We start from the raw sequence: 20,752 nt of genomic DNA on the forward strand, positions 1-20,752 counted from the left end.
GAAATTATCAGTCTTCTTGTCTGAGATATGACAGGACTGTGATATCATTGCAATTATATAAAAGGCATATGCTCTTATGGATAAAACCTAGAAGAAAACATTAAAATGAAATAGTTGATTTGTTATTTTGATATTATTGATAATTTAGTCTCTCCATTACTGTTGCCATTGTGGTGTTTATAAAGACATTTCAGAAACATCACTGCTCATCTTTTTGGCCATAGTTGGACATTGTGAAACATTGTGATACATTTACTGCCAATCGAATGAATGTGGTGATAAAGACACTTTCTTTGTAGCTATTGCAGAGTAGAAATGTTACTTGTAACAATGTGCTAATAACCAAATGTTACTGTAGTAAAACAACTGTGGCATATGGGAAGTTTTATGAGAAACTCCTAACCTATATTCTTTCTTGGATGAAAACTACTAAACAAATGCAGTCATAGTGATGCCAATAGTCCAAAGACTCTACTGGTGTGACTAATTTTTGTTTTTCTGTCAAAGGCCTAGTTTGCCAAAGACATTTCAGGAGACATCACACCATTATGATTGTGACAAATTTGTAAGACTAAGAAGACTGTAGTTCTCATTCATGGGTCTCATTCATAGTCTCATAGGTGCTATTTTTTTTGCTTCATTACCCTTGATAATGACCTGAAGAACACTTCAACCAGGACTTCAAAATCTTTAGTTATGTTTCTCCCTTTTGCATACTGATGTTCTTCCAGGGACAGAATCAGATGATCCTTTGGAAAAGTGAAAATGGATTCCTTAAACTATCAGCTCTGGCAATCTTTCTTTCAAAGAGTACCCATCAGCTGTTTTCCTTCCATAAAACAACTATAGCACAGTGTTAACAGATATGTGCTTTATCTTTCCATTTATACCTGGCTTATGGCAATTCAGTTTCATAGACTACAGGTACTAGGTGCTCCTCTACCCAGATACCATCTTTTTGCATAGCAGCTATAATGAAAGTCCAAAAGTTTATGATAGAAGTACAAACGCAGAAGACTGTGAGAATACAAGGGAAGGAACATTCAAATCTAACTGGGAAACTTGGGTATTTTGTGGCAGAATCAAAACACAAACTTAAACTCCTAATATAAAGAGGAAAAACAAATGCCCTCTGTTTTTTTCATTCCATTCCTTTCAGAGTATGAATGTAACATAATCACTCTGTACATATGTTTCAAGGCTAGTAATTCTTTGTATAAGGATTGTTATTTGGCATATGAAACATGGGATGGGAGTGTCTGGTAGAGTTGATAAACCTGTTGGATTGGAATATTTATCTGTGGTATAAAATATGATGTTTTGGATTTCTTTAAAATCTAAAATGGCAAGTCATTAATTCCCACTGCTTTTTAATAACTGAATTGATGGTTAGAGGGATATAGATTATCATTCATTCATATAGTATTTCTTGAGCATCTACTGTGCACTAAGCAATGTCCTAGGTGTTCACAGGTATACAACAGAAAACAAAACAGACAACAATCTCTGTCCTGTGTAGAACTTATATGCTACTAGGGAGAGACAAACAATAAATAAGACACATAAGTTATACAGAATGTTGAATGATGACAGGTACTATAGAGAAAGTAGAGCAGGGTGAGGGGATCAGGAGTGCTGATGGGGGATGCTTAACTAGAAAATGTAGTAATTATGCATATCCAGTACATGCATATATTTAGTTTTTATCTTTAGCCTAAAAAATCTTTCTGAAGTCTAGTTGTGATGGCTGTGGAACCTACCATGGTATCCTCCTAGATAGTCTCTGAATCTTTAGGACTAGGCTATCCAATAGGTAGATCTTCCTGAGCCTTCTACTCCCCTAAGTAGAGGATGAACCTTGTGTACCCTTGCAACCCCTTGGCAAAGACACGTGGGCTGCAGGGCCTTTCACTGGCCTGTGATTACTCAGCATCTAAGTGTCTCCTTACAGTCTTCCAGTTGTCAGCATATCCTTGGTGACATGTTTTTGCTGTTTTGCAGTGTCACGGACTTTCTGTGGAAGGTTTTGTTCTTCCTTCTTCAACCACTAGAGAGGTAAGAGTCTGTCTTTCACATTTATGTGATTGATAGCTTGTCTGACTAAAGTATTTCAGTGATCACTTTTCAAAATAACAAATCTGTGCTTTCTCTTTTTTTAAATAAATTTATTTATTTTAGTTGGGGGCTAATTACTTTACAATATTGTAGTGGTTTTTGCCATACATTGACATGAATCAGCCATGGGTTTACATGTGTTCCCCATCCTGAACCCCCCTCCTCCCTCCCTCCCCATCCCATCCCTCTGGGTCATCCCATTGCCCCAGCCCCAAGCATTTGTCTCATGCATTGAACCTGGAATGGTGTTCTGTTTCACATATGATAGTACACATGTTTCAATGCTATTCTCTCAGAACGTCCCACCCTCACCTTCTCCCTCAGAGTCCATAAGACTGTTCTATGCATCTGTGTCTCTTATTCTGTCTCACATATAGGGTTATTGTTACCATCTTTCAAATTCCATATATATGCATTAGTATACTGTATTGGTGTTTTTCTTTCTGGCTTACTTCACGCTGTGTAATGGGCTCCAGTTTCATCCATCTCAATAGAACTGATTCAAATGTATTCTTTTTAATGGCTGAGTAATATTCCATTGTGTATATGTACCACAGCTTCCTTATCTGTGCTTTCATAAATCAACTGAACATGAAATGCATTGGAAGAAAGGAGATAATGGGTTTTTTTTAATTAGAATGGGAATATTAGATAATAATTATGTATTACATTAATTATACAAAGACAGCTTCTTTTAATTAAGTTAGATTGATTTATGTGAATATTGCCAGAGTTGGAAATGGCAGCTGAGAATGAATCTAACAATGAATGAATGACTTCTCATATCCCCATCCTACTCATCCCTACCTTTCTCTAATAGGATGCTTGTAGACTATAAACCAGTGATCATAAACCAGTGGTCCTTAGCTCTAACTATATATCACAGGAACCCAAACTCCTATCTCCAGCTCTTCAGGGATGGAGTATGAGCACCTGTACTTTAAAAAATCCTTAGAATGAGGCTGATATATAATCCTGGTTGGAAAACACTGCCATAAACCACAAACATAGATTAGAAGGTGCTTTCATATTTTGCTTTTTGCCTAATCAGGCTAACATTATGAAGAAATAGCTTTTAAATAAAATCAACAAAGGAGCTAGAATTACAATCCCCACTCTGAAATTGTTGCAGATCACAACTGGACAGAAAGCTAATGCTGTGCTTCAGGGCTCCACTCCTGCCTAGAGGCTTTTTCTCTAGTAAAGAACACTGTGTCCTTTCTTGATCTTCTCTCTGCCTTTAATCAAGATTAAAATGTTAACAAATTAATAATAATACATACCTGAATGTACCTTTTATGAGTCTTCAAAGCACCTTTATACAGTCTTTAATTTTATATTCAGCACAACTATGTGAGATAGCTAAGAAAGGGATTGTAGTTCCTAGCTCACAGGCAAGCATATAAATTTAGAAAAGTAAATTCTCCAAGGTCATAGAATTAGTAACTGGCAAAGGCAGAGCTTGAGTCCTTTAGACTCCAAATCTACATTGCCATCCTAAAGTGTATGCTTAATACAGTTTTACCAAAAATTATTTGTTAATCCATTTCACCCTAAAGTAACTTTATATTTCTTCATGCCTTTTTTAATCTAATAGTATATAAATATTTTACCTAATTCTCAAACTGTCATGTATATACAGTTTTAGATTCTACTTAGATTTTTCCTTTATCCACAGTCATCTTATTTATTCTTTCAATGATTCTACAGAAACTCATAATGGCATACCATGATATGCCATTATTTACATAACCATTCCCATGTTTAGATTACTTCTAGTTTTATACTTGTGACTAAGGCTGCTGTAAAACACTCTTGCATATAGGGCTTTTATCCTTTCTTGAATTATTTCCTTAGGATGAGCTTCCAGAAGGAGAATTATGGGTTAGAAGGCATTGACACTTTTATGATGCTTGTTATACTTGCCAGATTGCCTTCCAGAAAGATTGAACCTATTTACTCACTCAATTACTTTAAGGGAGACTGAAACAGTGCTCTTGGCTACAATATTTCTTCTGCATTTCAAAATAGGTAATTGATGCCTCCCAGCACAATGGGCTCTTAAGAACTGATTTTTTTCCCCCTTCTATCACAGATGACTCCAGGTGAGATTAAATTCTCTGTTCATGTGGAGTCTGTCCTGAATCGTGTACCTCAGCCAGAGTACCGTCAGCTTCTGGTTGAAGCCATCCTTGTCCTCACTATGATGGCAGACATTGAAATTCATAGTATTGGAAGCATCATTGCTGTGGAGAAAATAGTGCATATTGCCAATGACTTGTTCCTTCAAGAACAGGTAGGCAAACTTATTGTTTTCTCAAAGGGAAATGTCTGATATTAACTCTTCAAGAAGCCAAGATCACTTTCTTGTGCCATCTTCCTCATAGCTCTTTTCTAGGCCTCCTTTGTGATGGCTATGACCTCTATCTGTTTGAGAACTAGGCTGTGGGATGACCTCTGTCTTTTACCATGTTTTGTGGTTGGAGAAGGCAATGGCAACCCACTCCAGTACTCTTGCCTGGAAAATCCCGGGGACGGCGAAGCCTGGTGGGCTGCCGTCTATGGGGTTGCACAGGGTCGGACACGACTGAAGCGACTTAGCAGCAGCAGCAGCAGCAGCAGTGGTTAGATGGTAAAGTTGCCTGGAACTCAGGAGGCTTTTATGCTTTTTGTCATATTTCATACTACTTTTATCACACACTTTTTGTAGTGATAAGGACTTAATAAGAAACTATTGGGTAGTGTATCCTTTCTGGACTATTAAAGAAAAGAGAAGATTTGATTTAGGTTTATTTTGTTTTTGCTTTTCTTTCTTACCTTTAAGAAAATATTAAAGTAAAATGTTTAATTCTACATTCATTTTCTTATTTTTCTTAATAAATCTTACTTCAGAAAATTAACCACATTTTAAAAATGCAAACTACTAAAAGCTTTCCAGATGTTTCCTAGATTAAAAGTAGGAACACATAAAGTGAAGGGTATGTGCTTTTGTCAATAGAACAGTTTCCAAAACATGTAATCAGTGTTTCATTCTTTTAGGCCCTGGGGATGGGGATGCAAAGGAAATTAAATGCTTCTCTAGGAGTTTTCAAAGATTTCACAGGACAATCCTGATTTTAAATACTCTGCTCTTTATTGTATCAGAAAATGTGATCCTTTTTAGGCATTGACTCTAGCTTGGAAAGCTTGTGATCCATTTGAATTAAATCGACTTAGAAAGAAAAGAAATAATGGTCAAATACAAGATAAATTAATACATGCTGAGTGGCTTCCCTGATGGTCCAGTGGTTAAGACTCCATGCTCCCAATGCAGGGGGCACTAGTTCAATCCCTGCTTGGGGAACTAAGATCCCACATGCCATACAGCATGGCCAAACAAGAATAATAATAATACATGCTGAATCAGTAGCACTAGAAGGATGTAGACCAAAGTTCCTCTAGGGTGATTTGTAAGTTTTAACTTTTGACTCTTAACGAACAAAACTCTAATTACCTATTATATTGAACTTTCAAAAATTCTAAACAATTGGTACTTTTAAAATAATTCATATGACTTGGGGATCTAGTGACAAATGAATGTATAGAAACTCATAGCCACCATTTTGAGTATAACCCTGATCCCTTGCTATCTAAACAGCCTAAGACCCAACTAGTTGGTGATGGGGAGGAGGCTCTGAGTTATTCTAGTCAGGACTTTAATTATTAAGATTAGTAATTTTTCCTTTCCCCTGTGTTTTCCTATCCTTAAAAACCAAACAGAAAACCCTCGGTGCAGATGATATCATGTTGGCAAAGGATCCTGCATCTGGCATCTGTACTCTTCTGTATGACAGTGCACCCAGTGGCAGGTTTGGCACCATGACCTACCTCTCCAAGGCAGCAGCCACCTATGTGCAGGAGTTCCTGCCCCACAGCATCTGTGCCATGCAGTGAGGCCTCTAGGCCTGGCTGCTGGGAGCCTTTTGACAGCTGGTTCCTGCCTCGTTGATTATGCATGGAAATGAAATGTGATGGCCTGATCACTCCCACCCTGTCCCTTGCCAACCCATCCCTCCCAAGAAGAGCAAACTTTTCTGGTAAAATAACTGCTTTAGAAGATGTGAACCCTTGCTTGGAGGCATCTGCTCACCCAGGCTCTTCATTGTGAGCCTTAATTCTTTCATGGTTCATAAAAGTGTGTGTTTTTATTCTCTAGATCTGTTACAAACTTAGTTTTCTAACTCCTGTTTGGGGAGCAGATGTTAATAATAACTTATTCCTGAAGTTTGATTTTTCTTATGTGTGGTTTCATTGTGTAAATGAGTGGTGGGTGCATTGGGACATTATTTCAAGTGAATAAACCCTCAATTGTTGGATTTTATGCTCCTATAAGTTGGAAATTATCTATTCTAAGTGCCTTTTCTTGGGAAAAGAGTACCAGATCATAATTTTCTTCTTCACTCACATGCTGCCTCATGCTGAATGATGAATTCCCTTCTGTGCAGACTTAGTCTCTGCTTTTGCTTTTCGGTATCTATATATGTAATTCTTATTCTCCTTTTGGTGAAATATCAAGAAATTGCAAGTTCAGTGTGTATATTTAAGAATTTCAGTATTAACACTTAAAATCACATTTAACAAAGATTGCTGGTACTCAAAGATGTATGTGTAGCAGAAAATGCAGAATAACCCAGAGAAATGGAGCCGGGGCCCCATTTCAGAAAGGAGGGTGGAAGAAGAGAAGATGTCTGGGTAGAGTCTTACACCTAGGGAATGGAGAAGGAATCAGATGGGTTAGTGTCTTGAAGAAAGCCTTGTACACTAATCCATGCCTTTGAAGAGTGGGCCAGCACACAACACAGAGAATAATTGAAGCCTCTATCTTTGGTGAACAGGGATCCAGCAGTTCAGTCTATAGCTGCTTTACTGAGTACTCTTTCTCTGTGCTCACCTGGTCTTTGTTTCACTCACATACTCACTTTCTACAGCATCCACCCCCTCCAACTCCCTGCCCTCCTATATACTTTTAAACTCATTCACTTGCATTTTTACTTTCTGGTTCTAGTGTTCATATCTATGTATATCTTGATATCTGTGGGCATATAATCTGTCTCTTGAAAACACCTACATTTGTATGTATGTCTAAGCATACATGGGAACTTTTTCTGAATGTAAGTAATTTTGGTATGTCTGTATATCTATTAATATCTTTATCCATGTTTGACAAACTGTGTAAGTATGTAAATATGAGTGCTGCGTGTGGGAGAGGTATGTGACTATGGTCTCAGGCTGACACACAAAAAATAATGGAGGACTCCTTGAGTCTTCTTCCTTAGTCTCACATTTAGGAAGCCATTGAAGAATGTTTCTCCTAACTTTCTGTTTTAGTTCAAGGCTACTATAACAAAATACCATAGACAGGGGGACTTAAAGAACAAACATTTACTTCTGATGGTTCTGAGGGCTGAGAGGTTCAAGACCAAAGTACCAGCAGATTCAGTGTCTGGGGAGGGCCCTCTTTCTGGTTTGCAACTGGCTGCCTTCTTGCTGTATCCTCACATGGCACAGAGAGAGTAAGCTCTGGGCTCTTCCTCTTTTTATAAAGGCATCAAGCCTGCCATGGACACTCTACCTGATTACCTGCCAAAGGCTCCCACCTCCAAATACCATCACATGGGGCGACTGAGGCTTCAAGATAGGAATTTTGTAGGGATGCAGACATTCAGTCCATAGCATTTTCCTTCTCCTGTAAAGACTCTACTAATTTCCCTATTTGCATTCAGATAACTTCCTACTTCAATCCCCTATTTTCCATCAGGTTTTTTCAGGTTTTTCTCCAAGAATGGGGATGGTGGGCTCTCTAAATAATTGTAACATTACCAGTGACAATATTATGAGTATACGTGAATAAATGAACATAGAAGGGTGATAATAAAACAGATAGTGCAAACAAAGAAAGGAAGGCCAACCTTTTCAGTATTTCTCTTATAGGAAATGGAAATACATGGTAAGTATCTTTCTGATTACACGATTTTCTGGTTATGTATAAAGAAAATTTACACCCTGTTCTGAAACTATACTTTCGGCAATGCCAAAGAATGGTCAAACTATCACACAATTGCACTCATCTTACACGCTAGTAAAGTAATGCTCAAAATTCTCCAAGCCAGGCTTCAATAGTACGTGAACCGTGAACTTCCAGATGTTCAAGCTGGTTATAGAAAAGGCAGAGGAACCAGAGATCAAATTGCCAACATCTGCTGGATCATCAAAAAAGCAAGAGAGTTCCAGAAAAACATCTATTTCTGCTTTACTGACTATGCCAAAGCCTTTGACTGTGTGGATCACCACAAGCTGTGGAAAATTCTTTTTTTTTTTTTTACATATGTATTTTATTTTATTTTATTTTTTTAAATAAATTTATTTATTTTAGTTGGAGGCTAATTACTTCACAATATTGTAGTGGTTTTTGCCATGCATTGACATGAATCAGCCATGGGTTTACATGTGTTCCCCATCCTGAACCCCCCTCCCACCTCCCTCACCATCCCATCCCTCTGAGTCATCCCATTGCCCCAGCCCTGAGCATTTGTCTCATGCATTGAACCCGGAATGGTGTTCTGTTTCACATATGATAATATGTATGTTTCAATGCTATTCTCTCAGAACGTCCCACCCTCACCTTCTCCCTCAGGGTCCATAAGACTGTTCTATGCATCTGTGTCTCTTATTCTGTCTCACATATAGGGCTATCATTACCATCTTTCAAATTCCATATGTATGCATTAGTATACTGTATTGGTGTTTTTCTTTCTGGCTTACTTCACTCTGTATAATGGGCTCCAGTTTCATCCATCTCAATAGAACTGATTCAAATGTATTCTTTTTAATGGCTGAGTAATATTCCATTGTGTATATGTACCACAGCTTCCTTATCCATTCGTCTGCTGATGGACATCTAAGTTGCTTCCATGTCCTGGCTATTGTAAACAGTGCTGTGATGAACATTGGGGTAAAGAGATAGGAATACCAGACCACCTTACCTGCCTCTTAAGAAATCTGTATGCAAGTCAGGAAGCAACAGATTGGTTCCAAATAGGGTAAAGAGTATGTCAAGGCTGTATGTTGTCACCCTACTTATTTAACTTATATGCAGAGTCCATCATGAGAAATGCTGGGCTGGAGGAAGCACAAGCTGGAATCAAGATTGCCGGGAGAAATATCAATAATCTCAGATATGCAGATGACACCACCCTTATGGTAGAAAGTGAAAAAGAACTAAAGAACCTCTTGATGAATGTGAAAGAGGAGAGTGAAAAAGTTGGCTTGAAGCTCAACATTCAGGAAACTAAGATCATGGCATCTGATCCCATCACTTCATGGCAAATAGATGGGGAAACAGTGGAAACAGTGACGGACTTTATTATTTGGGGCTCCAAAATCACTGCAGATGGGGACTGCAGCCATGAAATTAAAAGATGCTTACTCCTTGGAAGAAAAGTTCTGACCAACCTAGACAGCATATTAAAAAGCAGAGACATTACTTTACCAACAAAGGTCCTTCTAGTCAAGGCTATGGTTTTTCCAGTAGTCATGTATGGATGTGAGGGTTGGACTATAAAGAAAGTTGAGCACCAAAGAATTGATGCTTTTGAACTGCAGTGTTGGAGAAGACTCTTGAGAGTCCCTTGGACTGCAAGGCGATCCAACTAGTCCATCCTAAGGAAAATCAGTCCTGAATATTCATTGGAAGAACTGATGTTGAAGCTGAAACTCCAATACTTTGGCCACCTGATGCGAGGAACTGACTCATTTGAAAAGCCCCTGATGTTGGGAAAGATTGAAAGTGGGAGGAGAAGGGATGAGACAGTTGGATGGCATCACTGACTCAATGGACATGAGTTTGAGTAAACTCCAGGAGCTAATGACAGACAGGGAGGCCTGGCATGCTGCAGTCCATGGAGTCGCAAAGAGTCGGACACAACTGAGTGACTGAACTGAAACTATTTATCTTTTCACTGGCTACAAGTGTACCCCAGCCATGAGGAGCACATCTGAAGTGGCACATTTGAGCGTCACCACTAGCTCCCACACAAATTTACCTGAACTGACACTGATGGCTACATTTCTCTGGGTTTTTGAGGTTATCTATCACTATGCCTCCCATACAGAGCTACTTCACTTTTAAAGCAACTGTTTAGAAAACTTGATTCATATTTTGTTCATTTTTAAATATGCAACACTAAAAAACACATTGGACTCTTTTTAAGCACTTACATTTTGAAAATAGAATAAAAAATTAGAATTTCCAATTAAATTATGTCTGGTGCCAATGTGCAAAGCCTCACGTGTTTCTGTGATTGGAGTTTATTTCATAGTTCTCTTTTACACACTCTAGGTATGCAGTACAGTCAAAGCTCATTAATTGTGTCAAAGTAGGATAATATTAATACATAAATCATATTATAAATTATATAAAATGCAATATATGTAAAGAAATGCAGTTTTATTATTCACATGCACAGCTACCTAAACTACGCTCACTAAATTTAAACTAGCTTATTGATATCATCAGGGAACCTGTTCTGATGAATGAATAAGACTAATTTTTGCTCAACATTACATTTGTGTGCAGGTGGTACCCCTGCACTACTAGAAGATACCTAAAAACTGTTTGCTCTCCTAAATATTATAAATATTCGGCAGAATCTTGTTTCTGTTACTCATTAGCCTTTTGTATAACAAGAGAGGGTTTATCCAGCAAGGATGAACTATCTCTGCAGTTGCATCCTGGTTAGTTAGGTTATACTACATTCTGAGAATTTTACGCAGCTGATGGGTCAAAAGTTGTTATTACTCTTAAAAAATCCTTTTTGTGCTTACCAAATACCTAGTACCTGTACTAATGCAATGGAGATAAATACAATATTTTTCTATATTTAGTATTCATTTCCTATTAAACTTGAGTGGCCTTAGGTCTTGGTTTGCTCAGGACAGTCCCCATTTATACCTGTTGTCCTGGTGTAATTATTAATAGCACTCTCTGTCATTAAAAGTGTCCCAGTTTGGATGGTATAGTCACCCTATATTTAGCAGAAGTCTAATTTCTCTTAAGGCTAGGCCTAAAAGCCAAAGACCTGTCCTCAAACTAGTAATAGTACTCATGCAGTAGTGGTATGTGGGTAAGGATAACAGTGGGGTGGAGACTTCCCCCAAATTAAGGAATATTTGGCATAATAGCTCTTAATGCAAATAATAATCAATATTTGAGTGCTTACCAAATGCCAGACACTGTTATACAGGCACTTGGCATGGACCATCTTTTTTTTAATTGGAGGGCAATTGCTTTACAATGTTGTATTGGTTTCTGCTGTACAACCACGTGAATCAGCCATAAGTACACATATATCCCCTCCCACTTGAACCTCCTTCCCACCCCCCTATCCCACCCCTCTAGGTTGTCACAGAGTACCAAGTTGAGCTCCCTGTGTTCTACAGCAACTTCCCACTAAGTATCTATTTTACATATGGTAATGTATATGTTTCAATGCTATTCTCTCAATTCGCCCTACACTCTCCTTCACCCACTGTGTTCACGAGTTTGTTCTCTATGTCTGCATCTCTATTGGCATGAACCATCTTATTCTGTCTTCATAATTACCCTGTAGGATAGAAATTGTTGTCATCCCCATCTTACATATGATGGAACTGAGGCACTGAGCATTATAAGCAAGTTGTTGAAGATCAAGCAGCCAGGAAATGGTAGAACTGGGATCTAAGCCCAAGCAGTCTGACTCTAGAATTCACATTCTCAACAATGACCCTTTCCAAGGAAAAGACATGAGGAAATTGTATGAAAACTAGGATCATTTGATTCAGTACAGTTGAGGCATCAGTGGGCATATCATAAAATGCACAAAGAGGTTGGCCAGAGGGGTAGTGACTTCTTAATGTATTTGCTTTCCCTTCTGCCTGCTTCTGCCAGCAAGTAAAGGCAGAGAAGATCATCAAAAGAAGTGGCACAGCCTATCATGACCTTGCTAGTTCAAAAACTACCTTTAGCAAAAATGCCTAAGGAAAGGGAGTCAAGGAACTTATCCAGGGTCACCACACTAAGTTAACTGTGAAGCCAAGATTCAACCTATTTCCTCTGATTTCAAGTCCTCTGACTGCAAATCTGGTGCTTTGGGAAAGGTTTTCTTCTTGAGTTAAGGATCATAGAAGTATTAAGCATGTGGAAAGTTGAGATTGGAACCTGTGGCATGGTTTGTGCTCTATCCTAATCATGAATAAGGGTGCAGCCTCCCTGTGGGATTTGCTGCAGGAATATGCTACCAGTTGCAGATCCCCAAGCAACAATTTATCTTTTTCCATCTTGCACCATTGTATGCCAAACAAGGATACTGTTTCCAGTTTAGAAGCAATGCTCCCCCTCATTGAAGTGTTCAGCTAGAACTGAAAGAACACATGGAACAATCCATTTTCACCTCAAATAGAATCCAGATTTTAGATTCTCACTTAGCCAGTCTGTATTCTGCATCATCCTTCCACTTCCTACCCATAAAAGCACTAGACAAGTCCCATTTCCTTCTTGTACTGCCAATCTGTCATGATCTCACCTTTTAGTCAACTCCTACAGTCCCATAGACTCCTTTCTCTGTTTAAACATATGGATTTCTCTCTTACCCTAAAAATATACTAGGCTCTGACATCTCCCTAGGTTGAAATACTAATTCCTTCCTTTCACAATCAAAATTCTTCTAAAAGGAAGCTACACTTGACCTCATTGGCTTCACTCATTAACCCCTTGCTATCTGGCTTCCTTCCCTACCTCGTGTATTTTTCATAGAGCACCAGTGAACCCCTAATGGCAAAAAGGGGTTTTGTTTTTGTTATTTTTTACCCTTTTGTGATACATGACATTGTTACTATGTCTCCCTTCTTGTAACTCTCTCATCCCTTGATTTCTGTAAAACTGTACTAGTTCTCACTCAACTGTTCCTTTTTTGTCTTCTTTTTGGCATCTTTCTCTCCTAACTCCCCAAAAAGGCATTTCCCAAATTATTCTTTTCTTCTTAGCTCAAAGATTTTCATCATGGTGTGGCGCAGGTTTCAAAAAGTAACATTATCTGATTTGCATGTTTTATGAAGCTCATTCAGACAAAGAATAGACTGGAAGTCAACAAGAGTGGAAGTCAAAACCAGTTAGATATTGCAGGAAGTCCAAGTGAGAGATGACAGTGCCAGGACTGGGATGGTGGCAGTGCAGAGGAGAGAAGTGGATATAATTAGGATGTGTCTCGAATGTAAAGCCAATGGATAGTGATAGACTGGATTTAGGAGTGAGAGAAAAAGAGGGAATACAAATAACTCCCAGGTTTCTGGCTTAGGCAACTGGATAGATGTTGGTATCTTTACTGAGCTATGAAAGATGGGGAAAGGGTGGCAAAGACTTGGATAGGAAACTCAGGAGTTTGGTTTGAAAGTGTTAAGTTAGATATGACATTTAGACACCGATAGATGATATGACAATTAGATACTGGAGAAAGCCATGTTCCCTTGGCTATCTCAGCCACTATTATGACTTTAGCTATCTCTTATGTATAAGGGAAAATAAAATGGGTTAAGCGCCTGCCCTCCCATCTGAGTTCTTCCTGCTAATTTCCCTGTTCCTTATATTGATACTACTAACATTCTCTTCATACAGACTTTTAAGAATTTTCAATGACTCTCCTCCATCTCCTTCTCACACCAATATCCAAATACTAGTAGTAAGGAAGTCCTGTTGAACCTACCCTATGCATTATTTCTTTCTCTCTGTTTCCATTAACCCTTCCCAAGTTTAAATTATCAGTACTTAAGATTTCCCTGGGGAGCAGAGGCGGAGCCTGCACGCCAGCACTGGACCCCCGCCCTCGCCCCTCGTCTCCCATGCTTTGCCTTCAGATTCACCTTAAATAAAAGCTGTGTTGCTCAGGTACCTCCAGGCCTGTCTCAGGAGGCAGGCACGGTAACAAAAAAAAAAAAAAAAGAATTCCCTGGCAGTCCAGTGGTTAGGACTCCACCCTTCCACTGCAGGGGGCACAGGTTTCAGCCCTGCTCAGGGAATGAAAGCCCACATGTCACGTGGTACAGCCAAACAAACAAAAAGCAAAACAAAACATAAATCATTGTTACTTGTTATCTGAACCATTGCAGCACTCCCACTGCCTGTAGGATATCTGATCAGTATCTAATCTTCCCTACATACTACTGCTATAGATATCTTTCATTTTAAGTTTTCTGTTTAAATGTCTCCCTATTTCCCACAAGGTGAAGTTTATTTTCTTTAGTCTGGTATTCAAAACACTTCATGAGCCAGCCCCTTCAGCTAAACTAACCTAGAAATGTTTTCCTTTTTGTTTTTGCATATGCTGTTGATTCTAGTCAGCCTGCCCCTCCCCTGGCTCCCTTCTTCACCAAGTAAAATCCCATCTATTCGCTAGGACCCTCTCAGATGCCACTGAGTAAGAACCCTAGTTTGCCATTTACTAAGCACCAGTTTTTAAGTACTTAATGCTTATTAATTAAATAATCTAAGCATCCTGCATTCATTATCTGACTCTGCACTGCTTGTGGTTTCTTGTGTATCTGTCTCATCTCTACAAAAATGCAAATCTCTGAGACAAGAGATCAGATTGTAATTCATCTTGAGAGTTGAATCCTCAGCTATACTGTACACTTAGTTGATGTCAGATAAAGTTTGATGAATGATAGAATGATTGCAGAACTTTGAAGTAGTTTCTATGGGGAGATACAAAAGAAGCATAAGTGCTTACATTCTAGCTAAAGAATGCATAGCAGGAGAAAAAAAATCCAGATTTCCTGCTTTTCTGCTTGAAAGTGTGTGACTTTGAATAGTTACTTAGAAGTGTACAAATTTTAAGTTATTTTCTCTCTCTAAACTACATTTGTAAAATGGGTGTATTACAATCTCTTTTATAGGACTGTTGCAAGGATAAAATGAGATAATATATCCAAGTGCATATCACAATACTTGATAAATGTTTAATATCCTTAAAGAAGGTAAGGATATTGGATTGTCTGAGAGGTGTTAGTAAAGTCAGTTCATGTTGATATGAGAGTTGGGGACTTGGACATTGGCTAGTTTCCATCAGATAATAGGAACCCCCAGGAACCTGGAAATACTGGTGGTAATTCTAGAACTGCTTCAGCATAAAGTAGTTTTTATGAATCCTCACACTAAACATAAAATATTTCCCTAACCCTTGTATAGCTGCAAAGACAAAAGGAAGGAAGGAAGAGGAGCTACAGTTTCCAACATCACCGAGAATATCTACTTACACCCTTACTCCACATCAGTTTTCAAAGAGTGATTTGACATTATTGCTTGATTGGAATCTACCAAGCAATTTATAGAATACCAGGCAGCCTCTTAAGAAAGTAGTACCAGCTTTGCCAGAGTAAATTATTGGGATTGTTAACTTTTACATGGACATGGACAGATAATAATGAAAAGCAGTAAACCAAGTTGCCGCACAGCCTTTTCTGTGTAAACTTTTCAAACCGTTGATACCGTTAATTAGTCCCCCAACAAAAAATCTCCGTCTGAGGCAGTTGGGTGGTCCTGGGCTCTTAGTGGCCGCATAGTGTCTGTCTTTAGATATTAACGTCGGTGTATTCGCAGATTGAGGCAGTTCATAAAGCGTTGAGACTGTTTTGGGGTTTTCTTTCTTTTTCTTTCTTTCTTTCTTTTTTTTTAAGTGCTAAAACTCAAATTCGCGGCTATTTTACTAATTAGCCCTCGCTCTTCCGCTACTCAAATCCCTCGAAACTACATCTCCCATCATGCTCGGAAGCTGGTTTGACCTCATCTCAAATGGCCCCGTAGGGCAACAAGGATGGTTAATTTTGACTGTGCTACATTGTATCATAAAATATCGGCCCTAGTTGGCAGCTTTTTGGATTTTTATTTTTCCCTACCTTCCGTTTTTGAACTGTAGTCACTAAATGAAGGGGTTCTGGCCTGAGAAGGCCCATGCATTCCTTCAATTGGGTGGGGAGCGAGAACAGTGTCACTGGCGATCTCGAGACTAGGAGGGAATGTTGACCAAGGAGCACCGCTGCGGCCGATCGGTGGAGCAGGAACCCGAGCCCAGGCTGAGTCCGAAAAAACCCAGATCCGGACGGTGGCTCCGAAACGGCTGTAATCGGAAGATGGAGGAGTCGGAGGAACTGGCGAATGGTGGGCAGTCGCTGCCCCCGGTTTACATTTACAGTCCCGAGTATGTTAGCATGTGCGACTCCCTGGCCAAAATCCCCAAACGGGTAAGAAAGATTGGGGTGATCAACGTGAGTTTTGGGGGTGGGGTAAGGGGCTGGTGGAAGAGAGGGCATTAGGAAGCGAAGAGGACACAGGGCTGGGGAAAATCTTCAGCAGAAATTTGAACAGTTGTACCAGGTGATGGAGGAAGTGTTCCCTTAGAGAGTTTCCTAAGAGCGCAGCTAGGCGTCCAACGGACAGGTGGGGGTGGGATGGAGGTGCGAGGGAGGGGATCGCACGGAGGGATGGTGTCTCTACTGTCAGTGATCCTCAAAGTGGAGAAGAAGCTAAGGGAGAAGTGTTCCATCACCTCCATAAGGCCCGATAGCTTTCGCCTTAGTGATTTGAGTTTTGGGGGTGGGGGGCCAGTGAACGTGAGGGCATTAGGAAGCGAAGAGGGCACATTAGGAAGCGAAGAGGGCTAGGGAAAATCTTCAGCAGAAATTTGAACAGTTGTACCAGGTGATGGAAGAAGTGTTCCCTTAGTTTCCTAAGAGCACAGCTGGGCGTCCAACAGACAGCTGGGGGTGGGATGGAGGTGTGGGGGAGGGGATCGCACGGAGGGGATGGTGTCTCTACTGCCAGGGATCCCTGAAGGGGAGAAGAAGCTGCGGGAGAAAAGTGTTCCATCACCTCCGTAAGACCTGGTAGCTTTCGCCTTAGTGATTTAAATACTATGTATCAGTATTGTCTAAAGTGCTTTGTAAACTGTTAAATAAAAAGAAGGGAGGGGAGTTAAAAGTTTCTTTGTTCAAGATAGGGTTTTTCTGAATTAAAACATGTAAGAGACCATTTCTGCATTTATCCCCTTTTTTTTGCTGATGTTTTTAGGCCAGTATGGTACATTCCTTGATTGAAGCATATGCACTGCCTAAGCAAATGAGGTAAGTTGTGTTTTGAACAGAACCCTGAACCCAGGTGTTCATAGCCTTAACGTCCTGCTTCACCGGTGGGACTAATTAGTGAGAGAATGGTACTTTTTTTAAGTTCTCTCTCTCTCTCTTTTTTTTTTTTTTTTGGTGATACACAGTGTTGGTAATTGGCCTGTAGCCTAGTAAAAGCTCTTGAAGAATTAAGAAAACTCGAAAAAAGTGCTTGAAGCAGTTAAGAAATATGGCTTTATGGCTGGGAGGGAAATATCCTAGGAATAGGTATTTTGTGGGGAGAAGGCAATGGCAACCCACTCCAGTACTCTTGCCTGGAAAATCCCATGGATGGAGGAGCCTAGTAGGCTGCAGCCCATGGGGTCGCTAAGAGTCAGACACGACTGAGCGACTTCACTTTCACTTTTCACTTTCATGCATTGGAGAAGGAAATGGCAACCCACTCCAGTGTTCTTGCCTGGAGAATCCCAGGGACGGGAGAGCCTGGTGGGCTGCCGTCTATGGGGTCGCACAGAGTCGGACACGACTGAAGCGACTTAGCAGCAGCAGCAGGTATTTTGTGGCGGTTTTGGGGTTAGAACATATGGGTACTAAAACCTATCTGATAAAAAAATACCTTCAGCTGGGAGGTGTTCTGGTTTTTTTTTTTTCCTAAGCCAGATCTGAGAGTATGGATTCAATTTAAGACTTTTAGGCACACCATTACCACCACCAAACTTAAATGATGAGCCTAGAGACAGTCAAAACCAAAGGAAATTCGTGGAATGAAGGCCAGAATTCAGCACAGAGCTAAGTGCTTCTTAAAAAAAAAAAAAAAAAAAAAAACCTGAACTTGCTGTTTGTCATTATAGGAGTAAATATAACCCTGACACTTGTAGGGGTATTTCTGACATTCCCTGGCCAATTACGTGAGCATCTGTCTATGCTGGCTAGTGTGATATGCTTCGTTTATCTCCCAAATGGTAGTGTAAATTTTATCCTTATTATTAACAAAATCATTTATTGAGTATCTTCTTTATGAATGTTTTTCAACCATTTTTTAACCTATATGTTTGGTAAATAGAGAAACTACTTGCCTTTCATTAAAGTTATTTAGCATTTAAAATATTAATTTAAGACAAGTAAGAAATCAAAGAAAAATAAAACTGTCTTTCTTGTTAAGTAGGGAGGCTTTAAGTAAGGATTTGTTAAGAGGAAGAGTGGGGGGCTTCCCCGGTGGCTCAGGTGGTAAAGAATCTGCCTGCAATGCAAAAAAAAAAAAAAAGACCCAGATTTGATCGCTGGGTTGGGAAGTTCCCCCGAAGAAGGAAATGGCAAGCCACTCCAGTATTCTTGCCTGGAGACTACCATGGACAGAGGAGCCTGGTGGGCTACAGTCCATGGGGTCGCAAATAGTCAGATATGACTGAGTGACTACCACACACAAGAGGAAGAGTATTAGAAGAGGGAGCAATTGGGGCTGGGAAACATGGTACAAGAAACCATAAAATTTTTATTTTAATAAACAGAGTTGTCACCTCTAAGGGTGTGGACATGTATTCTTGAAGAAGAAGCAAGACTCCTTGGATCTTGGCTATATGTATTTAATTTTTAAGGCTGAGACTGCTTGATAATGGTAGTAGCCTACATAACCATATTAATTCATGAAAGACTCATGGGCATGTTTCCTTTTAGCAACAAAAAGACCCACTACTGCCTCCCTGTGGCTAGGTCATGCATTTTCAACTTGAATGTGCATAGGAATCAGCTTGTTAAAATACAGATTATTTTTAAATTTTTATTTTATTGAAGTATAGTTTATTTACAATATTGTTTAGTTTCTGATGTACAGCAAAGTGATTCAGATATATGTATGCTGTGCTTGGTTGCTCAGTCATGTCTGACTCTTTATGACCCCATGGACAGTAGCCCACCAGGCTCCTCTGTCCATGGGGATTCTCCAGGCAAGAATACTGGAGTGGGTTGCCATTTCCTCCTCCAGGGGATTTTTCCCAACCTAGGGATCGAACCCTCATTTTCTGTAACTCCTGCATTGGCAGACAGATTCTTTACCACTGAGCCACCTGGGAAGAATATGTATAATACTTTGCATCTGCGAATCTGCATCAACTTCCAATCCAAAAATATAGAATGCTTCAGAAATATGAGTGTCATCCTTGTGCAGGGGCAATGCTAATCTTCTCTGTGTCATTCAAATTTTAGTATATGTGCTGCTGAAGTAAGCACTAAAGTACAAATTCTGATTCAATAAGTCTGAGGGGAGGCTGAAATTCTGCTTTTCTAACAAGCTCCCAGGTGCTGCTGCTGCTGGTCAATAGACCACCCTTTGAGTGGCAAAGCATGGAGAGCAGTAGTGGCAGTGGGAGAGTCAGGAGGAGGATATAGGGACTAGGCAGCTAGAAGTTAGAGGTGGTTAAGTCTTTTTTGCTAGGCTAGTGCCCTGTATTCTCTCCATTATTCCTATTTTTCACTTCTTGTGAACAGTTGGTTGAGAGCTTCTGAGTGAAACCTAGTTGGCCTGTTTTCTCCTTCCTCTCAGAGGCATATGTGAGTGACCAGATACAGAAATTTCTACATTTTTGGTTGCCTATTTTTTATCCTTCACTATTAATAACAATGAGAGTTATCCGCAAAGCATTTTCATGTATGTTATCATTTAATCATCACATAAGTTCCTTAAGATACCCTCACTTTACAGATGAGGAAACTGAACAACAGAATGGCCATTTTATCTGAGGTTATAGAGCTGGTAATCATGATGGGAACCAAGTTCTCTGACTCCAAATTCAAAATTCATGACAATTCAGCTGTCTAGTAAAGTAAAATTTTAGTTGAAAGAATTGTATTTGCCCAGTTAGGAAAACTGATTCAAATGAAAATATTTCTTCCTACTGGTTTGTCATGAAAGTTGTAACTCACAGAGCAAAGGTTGTGTGATATCTGATTATTTAATTTTAATATAATTACTCTTTTTTTTTTACCTACCTTTAAACTTAAGGGACATATCTATCCTGTCACCCCTATTTAATGCAGTGGATGTGAGAAAATGAAGACTGTAGCACAGTGGAGGAATATGTTTATTGCTTCAGCCCCCTGGAACCAGAAGCTGGAAGTTTTGGCTCCTGCTTCCAGGTTTTGGCATACTCTGGATCTGACTCACTCACCTCTCTTTGTTCTCTGTTATTATTAGGATAGTTAAGCCCAAAGTGGCCTCCATGGAGGAGATGGCCACCTTCCATACTGATGCCTATCTGCAGCATCTCCAGAAGGTCAGCGAAGATGGAGATGATGATCATCCAGACTCCATAGAATATGGACTAGGTAAAGTCGTTACCAGGCAATGATGGGAGACGGACAACCTCCATCTATAGATCATAACTACTTCATCTTTTATAACTCGCAAAGTAAAAGTCATTCAGTCGTGTCCAACTCTTTGCAACACCATGGACTA

The 20,752-nt window shown here is 39.6% G+C and overlaps 2 protein-coding genes and 1 non-coding gene across 24 annotated transcripts in view; 2 read left to right on the forward strand and 1 right to left on the reverse strand.

The window, feature by feature from the left end:
- Positions 1 to 6,483, forward strand: part of PHKA1 (phosphorylase kinase regulatory subunit alpha 1) — a 164,507-nt gene extending 158,024 nt beyond the window's left edge. For 9 of the 18 annotated variants that reach the window (XM_081566933.1, XM_081566932.1, XM_081566931.1 and 6 more), the window contains 3 exons: positions 2,002 to 2,055; positions 4,211 to 4,411; positions 5,875 to 6,483. In XM_081566933.1, the coding sequence (XP_081423059.1) occupies positions 2,002 to 2,055; positions 4,211 to 4,411; positions 5,875 to 6,048 (429 nt within the window). In that variant the 3' untranslated portion in view covers positions 6,049 to 6,483. Of the gene's footprint in view, positions 1 to 2,001; positions 2,066 to 4,210; positions 4,412 to 5,874 lie in introns of all 18 variants that reach the window. The other 9 variants (XM_081566941.1, XM_081566938.1, XM_081566942.1 and 6 more) reach the window with 2 other exon arrangements.
- A 9,733-nt stretch (positions 6,484 to 16,216) lies between these two features.
- Positions 16,217 to 20,752, forward strand: part of HDAC8 (histone deacetylase 8) — a 259,468-nt gene continuing 254,932 nt past the window's right edge. For all 5 annotated transcript variants that reach the window (XR_014076044.1, XR_014076045.1, XR_014076043.1 and 2 more), the window contains exons 1-3: positions 16,217 to 16,422; positions 17,249 to 17,301; positions 20,492 to 20,622. Coding sequence is in view for 2 of the 5 variants with exons in the window: in XM_081566952.1 (XP_081423078.1) it covers positions 16,312 to 16,422; positions 17,249 to 17,301; positions 20,492 to 20,622 (295 nt within the window). In the remaining 3 variants the exon portion in view is untranslated. The remainder of the gene's footprint in view (positions 16,423 to 17,248; positions 17,302 to 20,491; positions 20,623 to 20,752) is intronic.
- Positions 19,421 to 19,527, reverse strand: LOC145537346 (U6 spliceosomal RNA). The gene has a single exon (XR_014076365.1). It is a non-coding gene; the product is annotated as a U6 spliceosomal RNA (small nuclear RNA).

The sequence above is a fragment of the Giraffa tippelskirchi genome, chromosome X (genome assembly GCF_054371585.1).
Source record: "Giraffa tippelskirchi isolate mGirTip1 chromosome X, T2T-mGirTip1v1.2.pri, whole genome shotgun sequence".
Classification (NCBI taxonomy): Eukaryota; Metazoa; Chordata; class Mammalia; order Artiodactyla; family Giraffidae; genus Giraffa; species Giraffa tippelskirchi.